The sequence below is a fragment of the Pelophylax lessonae genome (genome assembly GCF_965119305.1).
Source record: "Pelophylax lessonae genome assembly, chromosome: 10".
In the NCBI taxonomy this organism is placed as follows: Eukaryota; Metazoa; Chordata; class Amphibia; order Anura; family Ranidae; genus Pelophylax; species Pelophylax lessonae.
This window is the reverse complement of record NC_138777.1, coordinates 145,952,170-145,968,521: the sequence shown is the minus strand read 5'-3', so window position 1 is coordinate 145,968,521 and position 16,352 is coordinate 145,952,170. Positions and strand designations below refer to the sequence as shown.

The 16,352-nt window shown below is 40.7% G+C and overlaps 1 protein-coding gene across 2 annotated transcripts in view; it reads left to right on the top strand.

Moving 5' to 3' along the window:
- SIPA1 (signal-induced proliferation-associated 1) overlaps positions 1–13,291 on the top strand; it is a 148,967-nt gene extending 135,676 nt beyond the window's left edge. For both annotated transcript variants that reach the window (XM_082270220.1, XM_082270219.1), the window contains one exon: positions 13,106–13,291. Coding sequence is in view for 1 of the 2 variants with exons in the window: in XM_082270219.1 (XP_082126345.1) it covers positions 13,106–13,276 (171 nt within the window). In the remaining variant the exon portion in view is untranslated. The remainder of the gene's footprint in view (positions 1–13,105) is intronic.
- The last annotated feature ends 3,061 nt before the right edge of the window (positions 13,292–16,352 follow it).

The window sequence follows — 16,352 nt, the reverse complement described above, 5'->3', positions numbered from 1 at the left end:
AAGCCCTAAAATCCAATAAATGCCCCTAAAAAGTACACAGGGTTCTGGGTCATACCCCAGGGACTATTAATCACACAAAAAAAAGTTCTCAAAAATTGTCATTTTTGATAGAGAGCCAATTATTGAAAAAATAAAAAAAAATAAAAAAATTATTTCTTTGGATTTAGTATCTGGGGGGTCTAAAAAGTGTACCTGTGAAGTTTCAGCTCTGTAGCATGTCCAGAACCATAAAAAAAAAAAGATCGTTTGTATTTTGTCACTTATAGAACAGGTTAGTGGCTTCTCTCTTTTCACACCTTGCCGGTTTAGTAGCAAGTGTTTTTTTGGGCTTTTTTTTGGGGTCTTTTCAGGCAGGCAAAACATCTGAACTTGTGTATACGGGTATATATACACACATACTTATATGTATATATACACCTAGACATATATAGGTGTGATAGTAGCAGAAATATATGCTTGCGCTAATGAAATAATTAACACCAATATAGTTACGCTCCTATCACACCTATATATGTCTAAGTGTAAAATACATATAAGTATGTGTGTATATATACCACTATACACAAGTTCAGATGTTTTGCCTGCCTCCAAAAACCCCCAAAAAATGCCTGCAACAACACACCTGGGCATTTTTTTTTTTTGCCGTTAGCGTTTTTTTGGGCATTTTTTTGGGTTCTTTGGAGGCAGGCAAAACATCTGAACTTGTGTATAGTGGTATATATACACACATACTTATATGTATTTTACACTTAGACATATATAGGTGTGATAGGAGCGTAACTATATTGGTGTTAATTATTTCATTAGCGCAAGTAGTGTTTTCTGCTCCTTTCACACCTATATATGTGCAGGTGTATATATACATACATGGGTGTGTATATATACCCCCTATACACATGTTCAGATGTCATGCCTGACTCCAAACATGTGCTCAAAAAATCCCTATAGACGCCTGCAGCCAAAAAGCAAGCTGACAGGGGCGAAGCCATATTACTGCAGCGAAAGTGACTTCAGAGAAACTAGCTTTTCTCTATAGCGGTCACCCTGATATGGAAGGGTTTGGTCACCCTGCCATAGCAGTCACTGTCAGTTCACCCTACACTACACTACGGTCACCCTGGCACAAACACTTTCCCTACAGAAACTAAATTATTAAAGCTAACTAAAGTGTAAAAGAGCACCCTAACTACACTAGATATCCCTTTCCTCACACTAATAAATGCTAAATGACACTTTGTAGCAGAAGTCCACGAACTGCTTCCACTCTCTTCCATGTCCCTGTATAACAATGCTAGGAATTTGGCGGGAGCTATCTTATATACTGGGGGGCGTATTCACTAATGATTGGTCTATGGACCCCCTAGTCACTCCAATCACATTCCTAGCATTCTCCTGCCCCCTCAATTGGCTTTTACTAATGGTTCTGGTCCAATCATGGGCTTTTAAAGCCCATTTCCTGTCCCATTGCATTTTGGTCGGTTCTGGTTGCCGAATTCCAAACTTTTTGGGCAAAAAGTTCTAAATTCGGCCGAACCTCGAACAGCCAATGTTCGGGTCGAACCGATGGTCGACCCGAACCGTTCGATCATCCCTACTGGAAAGTACTGCATTACTCCCCCAACACATGTAAAAAAACAAAACTCTCCATCATGTAGTTCAGGCCCCAGTGTGCAATCTGTAGGCTAGAGACAACCATGACAGGTGTCAGTGTGTAGAGTGGAGGGAGATCAGCAAATATCTGATCACTGATCATCCCTCTAGCAAATTAATCTGGAAGAGATGAGCATTTGTCACTTCTGAGCTGTCATTTCCAAGCTTCAATGGTTGGGGAAGCAGCTAATCAAGTATGATGTGTACCTGATTAACTGCAATGAAGAGCAGAGGAGACATCAGGAATCTAATAGTCGCCTGATGTCTCATTAACCAATTGATCTCTAGAGAAATGTTTTTATTTTCCACAGTTAAAATCTGCATTTTTGGCTATAAAATTACCTAAAACCCCCAGAATATTGTATATTTTCTAAAAGCAGAGGCTCGATAGAATAAAAAAATGGTAGTTGACATTTTTTATGTCGCACAATATTGGCCCAACTGTATATCACATTTATATTTTTAGTAAAAATACACAAATTATTTTTAGTGTGCACAAACAGTTTGATCCCCAATTTCTTGTACTAAATTAGGTAGTGTAGAATAAATAGATACCAAATGTGCTGGGCCTTAAAACTGCAAGTGCCAAAAACTACGGTACTCAAAATTATCAATAGGAGACCCTTCAAATGCCTTTACAGCCCACACGTTTAGAGTAAACCATAATTGATAGCCCTAGAATTTTTGCTCTCGCTCCAATGTTCACAGTAGTATATGCAGTGGGTATAGAAAACAATCACCCACCTTTAACATAATCACATTCTGTTGCTTTGCAGCCTGAAATGAAAACAAACACAGTTCTTTTTTTATCCAGCTGTATTTACACCAACATGTCAGAAACAGCAAGAGTCAAAAGCAGAATCACTGAGTTGGAAAAAGGTTACCCCCCCCCCCCCAAAAAAAAATTACTTACTTAGTCCTTGGTCACACAAGTACGACTTCAGGCATGACATACAATTTATAAAGTAGCATCTAGTTTCTGTGGCGCAGTGTCTTAATAGATAGCCTTTCAAGTAGTATGATTTGAAAAGTAGTTCATGTATTACTTTTTCAGCACTTTAGCACTTTTTCACTGCCTAATGTGCTGCAAATCATACCTGTGTCTATATCAGCACTACTTGAGCCCTGAAAGAAGTTAAATATTAAATAGTTATTTGCTAGTTAAACTTTTGTTCATAACATCACTTTTCCTCAATGTGACATGGAAAGCCCCTATCACTGAACTAGCACTGAAGTCTTATCAAATCGTTACAAATCTCATAGTGAAGTAGAGCTGAAGTAGTGTTGAAGTCGGACTGAAATCACACTACTTTAAAATCATACCCGGTGCGACTGCAGGCTTACAGTTGCATGAATTTATGACAAAGAGTGGTCATTGTGTGCATATGACAACAATATCACAAATTATCCACAAATGTGGCTGGTATGAGAGGGTTGCTAAAAAAAGCCACTGCTCAAGAAAGGCCACATGCAGTCACGACTGAGCTTTGCAAAAACGCACCTTGAAAATTCTGAGGCCACATGGAAAAAGGTGTCATGGTCAGATGAGTGTAAAATTGATTTATTTGGCATCAACACTAACAATAGGCTAAAAGGCCGTGTCCAAAGGGTGGTAATAAACAGCGCATACTCAGACTGGGCTGAGGTAGTAAGCGGGGTGCCCCAGGGCTCAGTCCTGGGACCAACCTTGTTCAATTTATTCATAAACAGCATTGAGGACGGGATCAGTAGTTCGATATCAGTTTTTGCAGATGACACAAAATTGGCCAGGGCAATAACTGCACAGCATGAAGCAGATATCCTACAGAATGACCTGGACAAAATTACGGAGTGGGCAACGACATGGCAAATGAGGTTTAATGTGGAGAAGTGTAAGGTTTTGCACTTGGGGACCAAAAACATAAAAACACAATACATGTTAGGAGGGGAACCCTTGGGGGACTCAAAAATGGAGAAAGATCTGGGAGTCTTGGTTGATGATAGATTAGGCAACAGCATGCAATGCCAAGCGGCAGCTTCCAAAGCCAACAGAATATTAGCATGCATAAAGAAAGGGATGTATTCCAGAGATAAGACTATAATCCTTCCACTTTATAAAACTCTGGTCCGACCGCATCTGGAGTATTCTGTCCAGTTCTGGTCGCCAGTCCTCAGGAGGGATGTGTTGGAGCTGGAGAGAGTCCAGAGAAGGGCAACTAAACTAATTAGGGGATTGGAGGACCTTACCTATGAAGAGCGGCTGCAATCGCTCGATTTATTTTCCCTGGAGAAGAGACGTCTGAGAGGGGACATGATAGCAATTTATAAATATCTTAATGGGGATCTCAGCTTAGAAAAAAAGCTGTTCATTCGAAGGAATTGCATGAGGACTCGAGGACATACAATGCGATTAGAGGAGAAGCGTTTTAACCTCAGGCAACGTGGGGGGTTCTTTACTGTTAGGGCTACAAGATTGTGGAATTGTCTACCACAAGAGGTGGTTTCTGCGGGTAGTATGGTGACTTTCAAAAGACTCTTAGACTTACATCTCAAGGATCAGGAGATAAAGGGCTATGTTAGATGATTACAGTCACACACACCTACACAGGTTGAACTGGATGGACTATTGTCTTTATTCAACCTCACCTACTATGTAACTATGTAAAATATTGCATGTCTGGCTGAAATCTAATACAGCTCACCAACCATCCAAATAACATCATTCCTACAGTAAGGCATGGAGGTAATAATATCTTGGTATGGGATTGTTTCTCTGCAGCAGGGACTGGAGCACTTGTCAGGATACAAGGAAAAATGGATGGAGCAAAATACCATCCAAGTCTTGAGGAAAATCTGCTATCCTCTGCCAGAAAGTGGTCAACGGGAAGAAGGTTTACCTTACAACATGACAATGACCCAAAGAATACAGCAAAAATGATCACACAGTGGTTGAAAAAGAAAAAGGTGAATGTCCATGCATGGCCTAGACAGAGCCCAGAATTAAACCCCATTGAAAATCTGTGGAATAATTTGAAGATTGCAGTCCACAAACAGTCACCATTAAATCTTACTGAATAGTAAAAAGTGCAGCGCAACAATATTTTAAACATAAAGTGCCATGTGCAAACAAAAAACATCATATATTATACATGTGAACATTTATCAAAAGTGTTTAAGGATCATCCAATGAAAGTATGTCCCCAAGTGGTGATGGAAAAAAGTTACACTATTGCTCCTCCACATAAAGAGACTTCAGGTGCTGTTTCCTTCACCAATAGGCACTCACCGGAGTGCCATTGGTATATGGTGTAACATCAAAGTATCCTTTAAGCGTTCCCAGCAACTATCTTGTAACTGCTTCTAGGGAAAAACATCCTCTCGTGCTAGAACATGGTCAGAAAGGTGTTCACCACATGGAGCCCAAGAAAAGGTTGATAGTGTAGTAATTTATTATAAAATTAGTGGCATACAATTAAAAAAGGATACAAATCCAATATAAAAACATAAATGGCCAAACTCACAGCAATGGCCCCGATGCCAACTTAGGACACGCCGGTGTGGCGTCAGCATGCAAGGCTCCTCCCTATGCATTTTGTACACACGCACATCAGGGGAACCATGATCATACCCCCCCCCTCTTCTCAAGAGAAAATAAATTATATTCTTCGAATCTATCCTCATAGCTAAGCTCCTCCATGCCTCTAATCAGTTTGGTTGCCCTTCTCCAGACCCCGATTATCCTTTTTGGGAACTGGTGCCCAAAACTAAATTGCATATTCCAGATAAGGTCTTAATAAAGATTTGTACAGGGGCAAAATTATATCTTTCTCTCTGGAGTCTATACCTCTCTTAATAAAAGAAAGGACTTTGCTTGCTTTGGAAACCGCAACTTGACATTGCATGATATTATTAAGCTGATAATCTACCAAAACCCCCTGATTCTTCACCACCATTGATTCCCCCAGTTGTACTCGCCCTAGTATGTATGATGCATGCATATTCTTAGCCCCCAAGTGCATAACTTTACATTGATCAACATTAAACCTCAGTATCCACCTAGTTACCCAATTAAACAGTGCATTGAGTTTGGCTTGTAAATTGGAGACATCCTGTAAGGACATTATTCCACTGCATAGCTTGGTGTCATCTGCAAAGACTTTTAATCCCAGACCTATATAATTTATGTAGCACCCTCTTAGGTAGGTGCTAGGAAAAGGCATATGGTTGGCCCTGTCTGCATATCATGGGGGCCTGATCATTTAATTAGGCTGCCACATTCTTTCAGGTGTGACCTGTCATGCCTGGGGAGTCTCATCACTGTTTCCAATGAGGGCTGTTATTGGACAGTGGAGGAAACCTAGCCAATAGCACACCAGGGCTTATGGCTATCTCAGTGGGTGGAGTTTGCCGCAATGCACCCTGGGATGAGTTATAAGTCTGAGGGGCATCTTTGGCATGAAACAGAGTCCCAGGAGGAGGGTGACGGCTGTCTCTCCTCCTGTCAGCGTTAGTGAAGGTGTCCTGGGCCTAGAGGACGAAGGTTGAGCTGGGCTGCAGAGAGAGATCATGAGTGCTGTGGACCGAGTGGAGCTGCTGGGCAGAAGTTTCGGGGAAAAACAGTGTCGTGAGTACTCAAAACCGCCCAGGGGTCTGCCTAGGAGAGGGGACCACTCCAGAAGGTCAGAGGGATCCGGGAGCCAGCAAACCTGTGGAGAAGGCTTATAGAAAGGGGATGCCAGTGTCTAAGCCCTGAAAATAAGTGAGAGAAAGAGGGTGCTGGTGTGGGCCCTGAAGTGTTTAGCAGCGCAGCAGTTGTACAAGTAGCTTCCTCAGCGAGTTCTTAACATATATATATATATATATATATATATATATATATATATATACACACACATAAAAAGTACAGTAAAAGTGCAGGAAAGGGCACTGAGGGGTAAACTAATGTGATTTTTTTTTTATTTTGAACTGTATCAGTGTGTTTGGTGTGTTTTACATTTGAATTTGCCGCCGTTTCACCCCCCTGCAAACGTCACGTTGCAGGAGACGGAAGCCGGGGCACGGAGAGGATCGGGAGGAAGAACTGCCGCTAGACCCCGCCGGGACACATCGCTGGATCCCGGTGACAAGGTAAGTAACCCTGCTTACAGGATCCAGCGATGCTTCTGGCAGTACCTCGAGTATGGCTCGGGGTTACCGCTTTTGGCTCTGAAATTTAACCCCGAGCCACGCTCGGGAATACCGCTAAGAAGGTTAAGGGAGCTCAAAGAGGACTTCTTTATGTATCCCACTCATTCCCTTCTCCCATCCAAGTTCTTAATTAATACAAAAAACCCAAAGATACTGGACTGGTCATTGTTTCAGTGCTCACACTTGGAGAAACAGGCACAAAGGTACTTTTGTTGCACCCGATGACCCAGGAGGACCCATATCCAGCAAAACGGCTGGGAATCCTGCTACGTTTATAAAAATATTAAAAAAATAAGGGTCCCAATACTGAACCTTGGGGTACACCACTGGTAACCTTAGACCCTTCAGAGTAAGAAGTATTAACCACTACTCTCTGAATTCGGTCTTTTAGCCAGTTTTCTATCCATGTACAAACTGATCTTTCCAAGCCTGTAGACTGTTCATTGATGCCAATATTTTCCTTCCCAGTCTAAGTCTTGGAGAGCAGCCCTCATGCTTTCCAGTATGTGTTTGTTGCTTACAGTTAACAATAATTAAATTAAATCATGTTATGGTCATTGTTACCCAGATGTTCTTTTATATGAACATTGGTAATAAGGTCTGCATGGTTTGAGATTACCAGGTCCAGCAGAGCATCATTCCTAGGCAGGGGCCCTTAGTAAACTGGACCATAAAATTGTAATAAGTTTAAAAATGTTTGCTCTTTAACTGTCACAGCAGTTCCATTACTCTAGCCAATTTTGTTTCCTTCATTATCATCACTGTCTCAGTCCTTTCTATCTGTGCAAGGAGCAGAGTCTCTACCTCCTACCTCCTTAACACTGGGAGGTCTATAACAAACTCCAATGATAACCTTTGTAGTACGCACACCCTTGTACAGTTCCACCCATAATGCTTCAGACTCACACTCTCCAACTATGTCCTCTTTTAGATCACTTCTAACATAGAGACAGGCACCACCACTCCCTCCATTTTACCCTGTATTTCCGAAATAGAGCATAGCAAGGAATATTAATAGCCCAGTCATGTGAAGACAGAAGCCAAGATTCAGCAATACCAAATAAATCATAGTTCTCCTCATGCACCAAAGCTTCCAACTTACCTATTTTGTTTACATACACATGAGCACCATGTGCTCGTGTTTGCATTTGTCAGTGCTTAAGTTACATAGTTACATAGTAGGTGAGGTTGAATAAAGACAATAGTCCATCCAGTTCAACCTGTGTAGGTGTGTGTGGCTGTAATCATCTCACATAGCCCTGAATGTTCTGATCCTTGAGATGTACGTCTAAGAGTCTTTTGAAAGCCACCATACTACCCGCAGAAACCACCTCTTGTGGTAGAGAATTCCACAATCTTGTAGCCCAAACAGTAAAGAACCCCCCACGTTGCCTGAGGTTAAAACGCTTCTCCTCTAATCGCATTGTATGCCCTCGAGTCCTCATGCAATCCCTTCGACTGAACAGCTTTTTTTCTAAGCTGAGATCCCCATTGAGATATTTAAAAATTGCTATCATGTCCCCCCTCAGGCGTCTCTTCTCCAGGGAGAATAAATCAAGCGATTGCAGACGCTCTTCATAATTAAGGTCCTCCAATCCCCTAATTAGTTTGGTTGCCCTTCTCTGGACTCTCTCCAGCTCCAACACATCCCTCCTGAGGACTGGCGACCAGAACTGGACAGAATACTCCAGATGCGGTCAGACCAGAGATTTTTATAAAGTGGAAGGATTATAGACTTATCTCTGGAATACATACCTTTCTTTATGCATGCTAATATTCTGCCGGCTTTGGCAGCTGCCGCTTGACATTGCATGCTATTGCCTAGTCTATCATCAACCAAGACTCCCAGATCCTTCTCCATTTTTGATTCCCCCAAGGGTTCCCCTCCTAATGTGTATTGTGCTTTTATGTTTCCAGTCCCCAAGTGCAAAACCTTACACTTCTCCATGTTAAACCTCATTTGCCAAGTCGTTGCCCATTTCGTTATTTTGTCCAGGTCATTCTGTAGGATATCCGCTTCATGCTGTGCAGTTATTGCCCTGCCCAATTTTGTGTCATCTGCAAAAACTGATATAGAACTACTGATCCCGTCCTCAATGCTGTTTATGAATAAATTGAACAAGGTTGGTCCCAGGACTGAGCCTTGGGGGACCCCGCTTACTACCTCAGACCAGTCTGAGTATGCGCTGTTTATTACCACCCTTTGGACACGCCCTTTTAGCCAGTTCCGTATCCAAGAGCAAACCCTGCTGTCGATACCTGCAGACCTTATTTTATAAATTAAGCGCTTATGGGGAACTGTATCAAACACCTTAGCGAAATCTAAGTACACCACATCCACTGGTCTACCCCTATCTAGCTCACAGCTCACCTCCTCGTAGAATGTTAGGAGATTGGTTTGACAAGAACGCCCATTTGTAAACCCGTGCTGATTACTGCTGATGATGTTGTTGTCTTTAGCAAACTCTACGATATAGTCCCTTATAAGTTGATTATAACTTTTTTGTTTTTTATTTTCATTTAAAAGGTTAATTCACTTTTACAGAGAAAATGTTAAGGTGAACTAACACCAGACACCCTCCCCAGCCCCTATTCTCCACTGTACTTACTCCTGGTGTTGCCGAGCTGTCATCCTGGTGATTGCTCTTCCCCTTCTTCTCTGTCAGCACTTCCAGAATGGACCAGATGGAGCATCATTGATAGTTAGGGGCCTCAATAAACTGGACCATAAAATTGTCTTGTAATAGGTTTAAACATGTTTGCCATTTAACTGTCCTAGCAGTGCCATTACTCCAGTCAATTTCTGGGTAGTTAAAATCCCCCATTATTATAACTGTCCCAGCCCTTTCTATCTGTGCAAGGAGCGGAGTCTCCATCTCCTCATTAACACTGGGAGGTCTATAACAAACTCCAATGAAAACCTTTGTAGTACGCACACCCATGAACAGTTCCACCCATAATGCTTCAGACTCCTCACACTCCAACCAGGTCCTCTTTCACACTTGCTTTGAGATCACTTCTTACAGAGACAGACATCACCACCCCTCCGTTTGACCCTGTCTTTCCGAAAGTGAGCATAGCCAGGATTAATAATAGCCCAGTCATGTGAAGAGTGAAGCCAAGATTTTGCAATACCAAATAAATCACTGTTCTCCTCGTGCAAAGCTTCCAACCCACCTTTTTTGTTTGGCAGACTCTTGGCAAAATACTGACGCAAGGTAATGATCCTTTTTCCAACATTGTGACATGTTGGTGCTATATCTTTTGCTTGGATGTTAAAAGTTGCACTGGGTAAATACAGCAGGATAAAACAAAAGCTGTGTCTGTCTTCACTTCAGGCTGCAAAGCAACAAAATGTCATTATTTTAAAGTGGGCAATTCTTTTCTATACCCACTGTTCCATGTGTGGCGCAATTAGTGTTTACATACACATGCGCACCATATGCTCGTGTTTGCATTCGTGGGTGCTTACATTTATTATAGCCTTTTTTTTACTTTTTATTTTTATTTAAAGTGTAATTCACCTTTACAGAAAAATGTTAAGGTAAACTAACACCAGACACCCTCCCTATCCCCTAGTCCCCGCTGTACCTACCCCTGGTGTTTCCGAGCTGTCACCCCAGCAGCAGCTCTAGCGATCTTGGAATTTGAAATCCCCAATCTTCTCTTCTTTGTCAACACTTCCAGAATGGACCAGATGGATTTTGATAGGTCAGTGCCATCAATGTGACAATGCTGACCAATCAGAATCCATCTGGTCTATCCTAGAAATACTGATGGAAAATAATGTCTGGTGTTAGATCACCTTTACATTTTTTCTGTACTAAGCTGAACTAACTCTTTAACTTTATCGCTAACACAAGGGGGCTAACAAGCCCCTAAGTGATAGCATAGAGTCAAGCTTAATGAATGAGGTGAAGCTCTGCTAACTTCCATCATTCAATCATGTGCATGCAAAATTACTATTATTATTTTCATTTTCTTTACACGCGATCTTTGAAAAGTTAAACTTCTCCATATATACTAAGCTTTGGGGAAACTTTCCTTGCAAATCGCAATTTCCCTTGCAAAGTGAACAGCCTGTTTTGTCTTTTTTAAATCTACTGGATACATTGGATTTCTGATAGATTAACAGTATTTTTCTTTACCTGCAGCATATTTATGAGAAATACCACGGGGAAATGTGTTTGTATTGCAGAAATGTTTTGCACATGTGTTTGCCCTGACCTACATTTTAAAGTTGTTTTCATGCACTGCTTTTTTCTTGAAGCTTCAATAACTCACAATAATTAATGATTTAGAGTGACAGGAGGATTTTGCTCTGTTTCCACCATAACTGCACACATACTGGGTCCTTATGAGCACAGATCATTCCTGGCAGATAGAAACATTTAAACTTGATTGGCCTAAAAAACACAAATGGAGAAATATGACTTGAAGAAGTGATTGTATCGGGGTGATGCCTGGTAGCTAGAGGCATCACCCCGGTACTCTTTTTTAGAGTCGGTGGTTGGCATTCTGGTGATAACAACCGATGCGGCTCAGCAGCTGCTCGGCTGTCATCACAGGGAGCAGGAGGGGACTTCCCCCCTCCAGCCACTGCTCTGCCTGGGTCTCTGTCTGTTAGCTAGTCAGAGTTGCGAACAAAGCCGGATTCGGCTTTGATTGGGTCTCCGATGAAGTAACCCAGAAGCGACGTCACAATGTCACTTCCCTTTTACTCGGTTGCCAACAGCGTCGGTTTAAAAAAAGTGACAGTATCCAAAAATGCGGAGTTTGGCATTTTGAATACTTTTAAGTGCAAAGGAGGCATGGACTCCAGAGAGAGAGAGAGATGTAATTTTGCCCCTGTACAAATCATTAGTAAGACCTCATCTGGAATATGCAGTTCAGTTTTGGGCACCAGTTCTTAAAAAGGATATTGGGGAACTGGAGAAAGTGCAGAGAAGGGCAACCAAACTGATAAGAGGCAAGGAGGAGCTCAGCTATGAGAAAAGATTAGAGGAACTGAATTTATTCTCTCTTGAGAAGAGGAGATTAAGGGGGGATATGATCAACATGTATAAATACATAAGGGGTCCATATTGTGAACTTGGGTTTGAGTTGTTCACTTTAAGGTCAACACAGAGGACAAGGGGGCACTCTTTACGTGTAGAGGAAAACAGATTTCGTCTCCAAATACGGAAAGGTTTCTTCACCATAAGAACTGTGAAAATGTGGAATAGACTCCCTCCAGAGGCGGTTCTGGCTAGCTCACTAGATTGCTTTAAAAAAGGCCTGGATTCTTTCCTAGGAGTATATAATATAAATGGGTACTAACATTTTTTTTTAGGTAAAGTTGATCCAGGGAATATCCGATTGCCTCTCGGGGGATCAGGAAGGAATTTTTTTTCCCTGCTGTAGCAAATTGGATCATGCTTTGCTGGGGTTTATTTTCGCATTCCTCTGGATCAACAGCGGGTATAGGATTGTGTATATGGGATTGTATGGTAGTGTTTTCAATACTGTTTTTTTTTTTTTTATGGTTGATCGGATGGACTTGTGTCTTTTTTCAACCTGACTAACTATGTAACTATATGTAACCATGTAAAGGAACAATGAAAGAAATAAAAATAGGAAAAACATTTTTTGTTTTTAGCGCCTCCATCCCCGTGTGCTTGCGCACCAAAGAAAACGCATACATAGGTCACGCCTGCAAATGTAAACAGTGTTCAAAACACATGTGAGGTATCACCATGATCCTCAGAATGAGAGCAATAGTTCTAGCAAAAGACTTCCTCTGTAACTCTAAACTGGTAACCATTAAAAGTTTTTAAAGCGTAGCCTATGGAGATTTTTAAGTACCGTCGTTTGTCATCATTCCACGGCTGTACGCAATTTTAAACCCTAACATGTTAGTTATCTATTTACTCGGTGTGACCATCTTTCACAATATACAAAAAAATTGGGCTAACTTTACTGTTTAGTTTTTTTTAATTCAGTGAAAAGTATTTTTTCCAAAAAAATTGTGTATGAAAAACCACTGCGCAAATATCGTGTGACGTAAAATATTGTAATTTTATTCTCCAGAGTCTTTGCTAAAAAATATACATATAATGTTTGGGGGTTCTAAGTAATTGTCTAGCAAAAAAAAATACTAATTTTAACTTGTAAAACAACATGTGTCAGAAATAGGCTTGTTCCTTAAGTGGTTAAAAAGGTTTTTAAATATAATGAAGAATATACAGCAAACATGTTACAGATAAAATGTGCACTCTGTCTTTGGTAACACTATTTTTTCATTCTATAGGAACAAGAGGGAAGAGCAAAGCTTCAGGCAGAGGTACTCAGTCTAAAGAGGACCCAAGAAGAAGCATTTACTGGAACTTTGCCCCGTGACGGTGGTGCCAAAATACTCAGGGGTGGAAGCAGTAACTATGAAGGATCAGCCAGTGACTGTACAAAAACAGCCAAGGACTGAATAACTTTACTTTTTAACATGGGAATAGGTGAATCATGCCATTAAAAGGTCAACAAAAAGATTTTATGAAAAGCCAGTACGAAGCCAACAAAACATCCATCAGAAAGAGGATATAATATTTACCGAAAGATAGCGAAAGTGCAGGAAGAGTTATTGCTAAGATGTAGCAAAAGTGCAAACAAGTCAAACACTGAACCATTCAGGCAAATATGTGTGGAAAGCTAAAAACCACTAAAAGAGGCATATTTTTTGGGAACTATGCCAGTTTGTTAAGATGCATATGCAATGGAAGCAAAATATTTCAGGATGTGTAAACTAAAAGCTACTTTGACAACTAGTGGTGAACTTCTTGACTGTAGAGTAAAACATGATTTTGATTTACTGAAAGGAATAAGTAAGTGAAACATATGCAAAGCTTGATGAGATCAGCGTAGACTGATTTATATATTCACATTATATTCAGGTAAGGTTTAAAAAAAAACTGTGAAAGGGGAAAACAAAACAATATTGTTCAGGGAAGATATTTGCCAAGAAAATTTGCTATTAATGTAGTGGGTTATTAAGAAAGTTTTTTTTTCAATTTGAGAAGAATTGATGTAGTGTGATGGTGGGACATTACCAATGAAGAATGACCTCAAGTTAATGACTGTATGTACATCATTTAAATGTCTTCCAGTGATCATCTTCAATGTCTCTGCCATCATGAATGTATGTTCAGAACAATAAAGGGTGACATTTCTCTACATTCTGATACCCTTTGAAAATGCTTAAATAACAAACCACGAGAGAGCAATTAACAAAAGTCATGGCTGTATCTGAACTCATAACCAGTTGAGACGCAAAACTTTCACACACATGTATTAGTATTCTGGGACCTGACTGAATGGAAATAACTGGTTTCAACATTGAATCTCAATCTACTAAAACATTTCAATAAAAGAAAAGGCTTATTCTCCAAATTGCTAACTTATATGTGCACAGACAAAATAATTAACTTATCACATCTGGTTTTACTCTGAAAATGTTATAAGGCCCATGATATAAAGGAAATGTTTGCATGTTCTAAACTAAAGGAGAAGTTTTGGTTATATATAAAAAAAAAAAAAACATACATACTCGCCTCCATGCTGCAGCATCGGTGTGTGTAGCATTCCATGTTGGCTTTAAGACAGAGAACTGAGCAATCACATGACCACTTATCACTCAGGTCTTTGTCTGACTATCAGTCACTGCTCTCCACTCTGTCCTTCCAGCGCTCACTTAGTTGGCTGTGGCTCTCAGCCGCAAATAAAGAACCGGAGCTACCTGTCAATCAGGCAGCTGGGTGGATCCTAACAATATGGTTGGGAGCCTTCCAGAGCCTGCAAGGGCTCTGCCACCTTAGAGGACAGTTGGCAATAGTCCGCTATAAGCTGACTCTGGGTCAAAAAATATTTGGCCATACTTGTCTTTTAACTAGAAGTGTGGTATTTAAAATGTAGCAAATGTTACATGGTTACAAGGCAATCTGCTAGCAAATCTCAGATTATGCTGTTGGGTATTGTAAGGAAAAATTAATTGTATGTGGCAGCTTTGCAGGCCTTTCTCTTGTCTGTGGAAAATATATTCTATTTACCTTGATATTAGGCTTCATGGTCGTAATTGCAATTGCCTGTTTTAAATGCCAGACACTGCCCCTAAAAAAGCAGTGAAATTATTTTAATTTTAGTTCTGATCCATTTCATAGGCCACTTTAATCAAAGTGTTTTAGTAAGAACTGTCTTTATTACCCCTGTACAACTAAGTAAGTATTGAGGTTATAATGCATTGTATAGTTAATTGGAACTCATAACTAGGGATGATCGAACGGTTCGGGTCGACCATCGGTTCGACCCGAACATTGGGTGTTCGGAATTCGGCCAAATTCCGAACTTTTTGCGATAAAAGTTCGGAATTCGGTCACCCAAACCGCCCAAAATGCAATGGGACTGGAAGTGGGCTTTAAAAGCCTGTGATTGGCCCAGAAACGTCAGTAAAAGCCAATGAGGGGGCAGGAGTCTGCTAGGAACGTGATTGGAGTGACTACGGGGACCAGAGGCCAATCAGTGAATACGCCCCCCAGTATATAACATAGCCCCGCCTAACCTCTAGCACTGTAATACAGAGGCTTTGGAAGAGAGTGGAAGCATTTGTGTTTCTCCTGCTGTGTTAAACAATGTTGCTGCATAGCCGATTGCTTGTAAAGCTCCATATCATCAGAAGAGCAGTCAGCTTACAGAAAGATTGTCAGTGTAGTTAGAAATACAGTGATTGTGCTGTTTGAGTTAGAAAAAAAAAACAATTTAAAGGGACAGTGTCAGTTAGAAATTATCTTCTGCTGTATGGAGCTGTTCTTTTAGTGTCAGGAAAGTGATATGTGATATGCAGTGTAGTTAGGGTACTATATACCACTATAGTTAGAGTCAATAATCTAGTTTTTGTAGGGAAAGTTTTAAGTGTCAGGGATCTGTCTAGTGAGCACGTTGCACTGCTGATATATCTACAGCAGGTATACGTGCTTGCTAGTCAGCTATTGTGCAAAATACATTTCAGCGATACACACATCTGCTATATTTAGCGACAACTTTGGGTCGCATAGCAGTGTGCGTTTTGCAGGTGAATTTCACCGCGCAGAGTTGCCAAAGCCTCAGTGACAACTATACATAAATTAAAATTCATCACAAAAAAAACTGATTATTTTTCTTAGAATTTCAGTAGCGCAGGGATGGTGTTACCCTCCTTTCATAAAGTGCAAATAAATAAAGTGCATAAATTGCATAAATAATCCAAAACATCCAACTAAGCAAGAACAGAGTCCTTCAAAAGTCTTTGTTTATGTAGTGCCAGAGCAATACACAGTGCCTTTAATGCAGGGTCATTGGTGTCAGTTATAGGAACCACCGTACAATGTCACCACCACCAGCTCTGGCACTACATAAACAAAGACTTTTGAAGGACTCTGTTCTTGCTTAGTTGGATGTTTTGGATTATTTATGCAATTTATGCACTTTATTTATTTGCACTTTATGAAAGGAGAGCAACACCATCCCTGCGCTAC